The 7,830-nt window shown below is 38.0% G+C and overlaps 1 protein-coding gene across 1 annotated transcript; it reads right to left on the bottom strand.

Moving 5' to 3' along the window:
• Positions 1 to 1,684: 1,684 nt before the first annotated feature.
• LOC122074329 (glycerophosphodiester phosphodiesterase GDPD1, chloroplastic-like) lies at positions 1,685 to 5,122 on the bottom strand. The gene is made up of 8 exons (XM_042639185.1): positions 4,916 to 5,122; positions 4,643 to 4,827; positions 3,220 to 3,279; positions 3,036 to 3,116; positions 2,732 to 2,932; positions 2,548 to 2,643; positions 2,265 to 2,461; positions 1,685 to 2,167 (listed from the first exon to the last, which is right to left on the bottom strand). The coding sequence occupies exons 1-8, from the start codon at positions 5,010 to 5,012 to the stop codon at positions 1,933 to 1,935; spliced, it is 1,152 nt and encodes a 383-aa protein (XP_042495119.1). The 5' UTR covers positions 5,013 to 5,122; the 3' UTR covers positions 1,685 to 1,932.
• Between the last annotated feature and the right edge of the window lie 2,708 nt (positions 5,123 to 7,830).

The following is a 7,830-nucleotide window of genomic DNA, read 5'->3' on the forward strand; positions in this document are numbered from 1 at the left end:
AAGCCAGACAAATCTAACACCAGGTTGGGCTAAATACGGAACATTTCCTTCCATTCTGGTGAAGGAAAACTCTTGTTTTGTATTATTATTTTTAATAAAAATTGGGAGAGGGATAGGTATGTTAGCGGTTTACCCTGGAATCATATTTGCTAGCAGGATTTTAATCGTAGGATTTAATCATCTTAAATAAAATCATTGGATCGAGAAAAGATATTCAAACCTTTAATCCACCATGCTATACCTTCAATTCTTTCAATCCCTTTCTTCATGGCTCTGAAATCCTTGCACTCTCCTCCCGCCGCTCCTACCTCTTCAACCTCTACAGTACTCTCCATAGTGTAACGGAAGAAAATCTAAAAAAAAAAAAAACCAGTATCCCTTATTATTATTATTTTTTGGGTAGATAGCGAGGGAGAAAATCGTAAAAAAAAAAAAAAAAAAAAAAAAAAAAAAAAAAAAAAAAACCAATTTTGGTGAGAAGAGGAAGAAGGAAGACGGTTGCTAGTATACCTTGAGACCTCCTAGTTAGCATGGGTTTTTTGCACACCACAACTCACCAATTGCAATAGGCAATTGTTGTTCCAGTATACTTAGCCTTTTCCCATAAAAATTATAGGGGAAGAGTTTCATGCATGTAAGGGTGTCAATATATAACCGAAACCGTTTACCGAAATTGAAACCGACCAGTTATAACTGAACCGAACCGCACCGTAGTAAATTGATCAAGTTTTGGTTTTATAGGCTATAATTCCAGTTCGGTTCCAGAAAACCAATGGTTAATGGACACCTAGTATTAAAGACTTAAAATGTTTTGAATTTCGATGGGTCGCTACGAAAAAGGGGGGGGATAAAGCAAAGTACTAACCGAGACGGGAGCTTCACTTTCACACAATCACACTTTTTGATTTTCTAATTTCTAAGATCATAGTTAATTAGTTATCATATGTGTAGTCTTTTGCATAGAAAGTATATTCCCTAAGACAAAATAAACGTATATTGTATGAACTCTTTAGGAAATTTGATATATGTAGGATTCACACTAGTTGTAGGATACAAACCATTTTACGACGACACTATTAATCGCATGTAAACCAATTGTGAACTGAATAACAAAAATCGATTAAAAACCGCTAAAACCAAAACCAAATGAAAACGATTTTTATTTCACCTTATTCCTATCCGGTGCTATTTTGATTTCAATTATAAACCGAACCAGAACTAAAACCAAATCGAATAACCAAAACTGCACGATTTGACACCCCCTAATGCACTGTTGTGTACACAGGGTCATGCTTTTCACCCATTGGATGGAGTGGGTTAGTATAACAACGTACCCTCTCTCTCTCCCCCATCCAATGATTGAAGGCACAACCTTTTTACCAAAAATCATTATTAGGGCAAGAGAATGCTGCTTGATCGAGTGGCATTTGCACCAGACAACACTGATTTCACAAGGGAGAGGGGTGAGGGGAAGATTTCGTGCACCCTTGTCTGCACAACGGGCATGTAACCAAAGGGATGGCTCCTCTGGAGGTTATCGTCTAAATAATGCCCATGGAGGCTTGGTCGTGCAACAAGCGACTTATACAACTCTAATGGTCGAGAATTTGAAGCCTTATTTTTACCCACTTAACCCAAGTAATACAGATCAAGGAGGGAGAGAGAGAGAGCGAGAGAGAGTGAATTTGATTGCCCCAAGAAAAAAAAACTAAAATGTCAAAAACAAATCAAAAGATGAAGCCCCCTAGTAATACAGATTTAATAGCTATTGAAGGGGTGAAAAGATAAAATTACTGTACATTGATTCCCTTTCGGGAAAGGGTTATCCTCCTTGTTTAAGTATCCCTAGTAGGAAAGGGGCCGGGAGGAAATTATAAAATCCTGTATCATGCCCAGTGTGATTCTCTCTATGATGTATGTGTGTCAATGGCCTTAAACCTGTATCAACTCAGGTATCAACTTCAGTAGAAAAGAGATTTCACGCTGTGAGAATTTGGGCCTTTCTGCTATTTGAATCTGCCCATCCCCTGCAGAGAGGCCATCTTCCTCACCCTCTTTTACAGGATTGATGTAATCAGACACTGCTGTTGTAATCTCTTTAACCAGATCTACTATCACTCCATCCACACCCATTAGATGTTGCATGTAAACAGCTTCTGGGACATTACTGAAACAAATGAATAACCAACCCATTAGAAGATGTTGCAATGCTGGAGGAAAAAAAAAAAGAACCACAGAGGAGACTGGATTTTGAGAAAGCTTACTTCAATTGGCCATAGCTTAGGAGTGAAAGATTAGCTTCTCTGATCATGTTAATGGTTGCTGGATTTCTGAAGATAGCTTTAACTTCTGAAACAATTCCTTGCAAACCACATGCCAAGCAGAGCTTTACAGCCTCCTCTAATGAATTCCTTCTCACATCAGTGTAAATTTCAGTTCCTCCATTTGTCAGGAAGTACACCTGGTTTTTGTAGTACCAACAACAATTAAAATCCATTCCTGTTTACAAAATTATGTCAAAAAAAAAAAAAAACCATGAGTCCTTACAGGATAGATGCTCTGCAACAATTTGATTAATCTTGCTGCATCTGGCTGGAAGGTTGAGAAAATAATGGGTCTCTCAGTGGCAAACTCAAACACCACCTGCTCACCCAAATAAGAAGAAACCCAGTGAGAATTTAGGGGCTAAAAAGTGATTGATTAAGTAAAAGAGTCAAGTGGGAAGCAATACCCTTAAGACTGCTTGAAGGACATGGATGAGCTCTTCATCTCGATAAACAATGTGATCATCAAATTTCAGCTCAATATTGAATCCCAAAGAAGGGGTGACCTTCTGGAATGCTTCTTGTAAGGTACAGAAGGCATCATCTTCTTCAACTTTCCAATTGAAAATCCTGCCATCTTTAGTTTTTCTTAACAGAGTTTTCCCAACCTGAATATGCAGTAATATAATAATCAGAGACCAATCTCAGTTCATCCGATATGTTTGAAGAAAACCCAGAAAGAAGAACTGAAGAAATGGCAAAATCAATTACATTTCCAGGCTCTCTTTTGGGTCCATAGCTGAGGAATTCAGCTGAAGTTAGTTCTGTGAGTCTTCTTTCAAATATCTGACCCTGAAAAATCAAACGGAATCACAAGACAAGAATTAAATCCAGAGAAGAAAAGGGGATAAAAGCAAGTAAGATACCATATAACATCCAGTGTGGATGATCTTACATTTTCTTCTGTGAGTATGAAGTCGTCATGGAAAATGACTGGACAGTCATCTTTGGTCACCTACAAAAATTACATTTTTGTTTACAGACTCTTCTAAGGTTCTTCGCTCATCCAATAAATTTCTTTTGAAATCAAAAGTCCAGACGAAAGCCATAAAAGGAAACATATCAGTATAATGAAATTCAGATGAACAATTGCATTGAGACCAACATAAATAAAAATGAAAATGAATTGGAGGAAGAATCGATTGGCTACTATTGGGGTCCACATGGTCAAGAGAGGAACCCACATGATCAATAGTGTATCAAGTAAGTAGTGAACGATTCGGTTAGATTTTTATTTTTGTATTCTAAAACTAACACCTCTCTTTAAACTGTTAGATTTTTGGGTTTAAATGTAATAAATAATTTTTTTAGGGAAGATGTAATATAAGCAAACACCATGAGAGGTAAATCACCCTTCTTTTTATTGTCACTTATCTTATCTTTAAGAGTTATAATTTTCTTTTTATTGTTCTTTGTCTCATCTTACATGTTACCTAAAGTAAGGGTAAAAAAAAAAATTTAAAATAAAAATATTGAAATGACAATATTAACCTCATTGAAAAGGAAAAAAAAACTCTTAACTAGGAGAGAGACATGGGTAATGGCAGAAACAATTTATTGTTACTGTTGCCAACTTGCATGGTACCTCACCTTGAATGGTGGTTCTCAAGGTAAAAAAAAAAAAAAACTAGAAGGTTATTTTAGACATTTGCCAAGAGTTTTTCCTTCCGGTAAAACAAAAATGGATACCCTAACCCTAAGCCAAAGCCTAGTACAGCAAACAATGCTTCAGTAGGATCAACGACAATTCAAATACATAATCAGCTACTCAGTGGTGATTGGGGGCAAGAACTTGTTTCTACTAGGTTACCAACCCCACATAATCACTATTGGATCTCTCTTAATTTTTCAATGCTTTGGTCTTTTATTCAAATTCTTTTGAATTGAAATTAAATATAAAAAAAAAATCTAATTATTTGGACTGTTAGATTTCAAGTATTTGATAGGTAAATGATTGGCTTTGAAGAGGATCCTTTTCCAGCAGATTCGGGGCTCCGGAATATGCTCTAGACCGTGAAAATGAATAAAAGGGACCGACCGACCGACCTCCCTCCTTATCTGAACGGGCGGACCAGAGAATCACACCACTTAAAAAGAGAGCGTGAGTGCGTGACATCATCATTTCAATCTCTTCGTAAACCACGGGAGTTACGCGGAGAACCCGCGACGAAATTGCAGTATCGTACGCGGCAGACGTGAGGCGCATCGTCCCCCAGACCGCGAGCCGCGACGATAATTTCAACAAAAACAACGTACGGTAAAACAGGAAAAAAGGGGTTAAGAGGAGAAAGTGAAAGAATGGTCGCCGGATATCTCACCTGAACATCGAATTCAACGAAATCGACGGCGAACTTTCCGGCAGTATTGAAGGACAGAATGGAGTTCTCTTTAATTGCTTGCATCCTCCGATCCGGCGAATGCAACATATTCATTCCACTCCCTCTGTGCCCTATAATTGAAAACTTTGGCCATTTCAACGAAGCTCGGCCTCCTCCATCGTTTCCTGAACATATAATAATTATTAAATTAAATCATCTATAAAAAAAAATTTAATATGGTAAAGAACTAAAGACTCAAGATCATGAACAAACCTTTGGAGAAGCGAGAAGAATAGATCGCCGTCGTTGCATGCTCCGGCACCTGATCGAGACTGGGGACGTCGGAGACAAAAACGGCTTTAAGAGCCATTTGCAGGAAAAGAAAAGATCAAAGAATTCCAAAGATGGGGGACACAGAAGTAATTGCGAGATTTGTTTGAGCTGTGAATGGAGAAGATTTGAGGGAGAGAGTATTTAAGGAGGAGAGGGAGAAGTAACGGAAAGAAAACGGGATCTTGACGTAGGAATATTCTGATTGCTTTGGATTATGCCACCGGATATTCGGAGTTTATCTTTCCCCTCTTTTTAAGGGGTTAATGGGAAGTTCGTCCCCGTCACTGTCGTGTCGACAAGAGGAATTGTTTGGATTTTGGAATTTCCAATGCCTCTGGAAGAAGCGGAGATGACGAAGAAGAAAGGAAAGTGAGGAGTTGGTAGTTTGCGAATAACGATTTCCGTTAAGTCTGGTGAAATTGAATTTCTCGGGAAAGATTTAAAAAGGAATATGCGAACGAATATCTCTGGATCAGTTTTCAAATTTGGACATCACGAGAGACGAGACCACGCGTCTTTCGGCTCTTGCCTTTGGTATCTACCCATCACCTATTGTTATTTTCTCGTGAGATCTCTCCTTTCTCCCAATAATCTCTTCTCTTATCTGGATACATGCTCCACGTAATCCATTATGCAGCACCTTCTTTCTTTCTTCTTCTTCTTCTCATTATTATTATTATTATTATTTTTTTTTTTTGTGATGGGTTTTAAAGGCCACTCAAACTGGGATCTACAATTCCAACCCTACATCCTATGATTGGGAGGATTCGAACATGTATTTCAGTTTTCTCCTTAGATTATATCGAGTTGGGTGTTCATCGCATTGGAGAGGATTTTCTAAGGTTGAATTTCAGATAATCAAGATTAGTGAGGAGATTATAAGAATAGATTTTAAAATGTGTTTTGACCTTGGTTTTTTGAAAGGGATTGGTTGAGCTGGATAGATCAGAATTAGGTTTGGCCTTGGTAATTTTAGATATAAATATATTGAAATGTATCTTGGCAAATTCGAGATTTTCTTTGACAATTTCGATCCTAATTAGCCGATCTAGGTGATGTGATCTCAAATTTTGAACCCTAGATTTAGTCTAATATAAAGAAACAAGTTAGATTCCAAATATAAGCAATCAATTCCATCGATTTCGTTCCAAATTTTAAAACATTATTTGAATCGCTTGGACTTATTATTTCTTGGCAGTTGGCACCCAAAATGGAAGATGTTGCATACAAGAGAGTCAATATCAGCAACTAGGAATTAGGGAAGTGTCTTTTATTTTATTTTATTGTTTGACCAATTGATATGCAATGGTTTTATATATGGGAGGGTAAATAAGTCATCTCATATGATGAATAAAAAGATAGAGTGGGTATGCTAGTGTACCCTCCCCTGACAGCATGGAGAAATTTTATATTTGGGAAATTTGCATCCACCACCCTTCGTCTTTGCCCCAATTACATCTCCCCCCCCCTCTCATTTCGTTTTTTACATTTAAACCCAAAAAACTAACACCGTTTCACTGGTTTGAGGTTTTTCCCCGTTAATTTGAACCCAATTTTTTAAATCCCCAAAATACCCTTATTTAATTATACAACCTACGAAAGAGAAATGCTTTGAGGCTTAGGATTTCAACTTGGTCTGCAATTCCTCTCTGTGATACCTCGCCGAATATATTTTGGAGAACATGAAGTTTTTCAGACGATGGAACGTTCCTCACCGTAGGTAGTTCCGACGAAACAAGGGTCTGCAATTCTTACTACGAGGGAAGATTATCGAACAAAAAACTTGGAAAGGTCTATGATTCTTTAGTTCAAACAGTTTCGTTTTTTCTAAAATTAACGCTAACAACTCTCAAAGATTAAAGCAAACTCTTGAAGATCAAAACTATTCTCCAGGAAACCAGACCCGAACTTTCCTTCATCTTCAATCATCAGAGCCTTTTTCACTGCTCTTTCCACCTCCACCGCCTCAGTCTTGAAAAAATAAGGGGAAAACTACATGATTACCCATTTTGGGGTTTTTCCTTACAAAACTATCCACTATATGTTTCAGACAACAAAAAAACATAAAAACATGTTTGGGTTTACAAAACTAACCAAAACAGTGATTTTCCTTCATCCTCCAACATATTTTGACGTTTTTGCCCTTAATTCCCTATACCAGCCTTGTATCCCCATCCCCTCATCTTTAACATACCAATGCCTGCCACCTGTCCACCACCACTCCCATCGCCTTCACCATGCTCACCAGCCACCAACTCCCACACACCCCTTATTGCAACAGCCCCCAATCCCACTGCTCCTGTGAGAACCCATGACTTGCAACGTCCTACCACTCCTGTGAGAATCCATGACATGCAACACCACATGTTTGCAATCGAAGATTGCTGGCTTCGCCGAAAATTTAAGGCTGATTTTAGGAGTTCAAGGACAAGTCCTATGAGGAGGAAGAAGACATCAACCCATTTAAATGACTCATCTCCATCTCCCTTTCAATTTTGGGGCCGTATAAGTCCAAGTAAAGCAAAAAAGCACTCAAATTAGAACAATAAAAGGAGAGAAATAAACATGAATAAAATTATTTCTGTGTCCTCATTGTGCATCTTAGTAGATCAATGGTGGCGATCAAAGAAAAACAATCATCTAATTATCCTTGGCTAAAATGAGAAAGATATTAAAATTATCACCTCTGGAACCCCTAGATCGTCAGTTCATTCACGAGAGACTTCAAACCCGTTATTTATTTATTTTTTCTTTTCCAGGTGGAGTAAGATAGATAGGAGGTTGTTGGTACTGATGGCGGCAGTGCCGAGCTTTGATGTATTTGTGGTTCCTTTCAGGTGCTTCACCGGTTTTGC

Source organism: Macadamia integrifolia, chromosome 1, assembly GCF_013358625.1.
Source record: "Macadamia integrifolia cultivar HAES 741 chromosome 1, SCU_Mint_v3, whole genome shotgun sequence".
NCBI lineage: Eukaryota > Viridiplantae > Streptophyta > Magnoliopsida > Proteales > Proteaceae > Macadamia > Macadamia integrifolia.

Bases quoted from the DNA above. Each gene is read 5' to 3' on its own strand.
- LOC122074329 (XM_042639185.1), bottom strand. From the start codon at position 5,012: ATGGCTCTTAAAGCCGTTTTTGTCTCCGACGTCCCCAGTCTCGATCAG. The intron at 4,828-4,915 runs GTTTGTTCATGA...TTATATGTTCAG, and splicing joins TTCTTCTCGCTTCTCCAAAG to GAAACGATGGAGGAGGCCGA. The intron at 2,933-3,035 runs GTAATTGATTTT...CTGCATATTCAG, and splicing joins CCAAAAGAGAGCCTGGAAAT to GTTGGGAAAACTCTGTTAAG.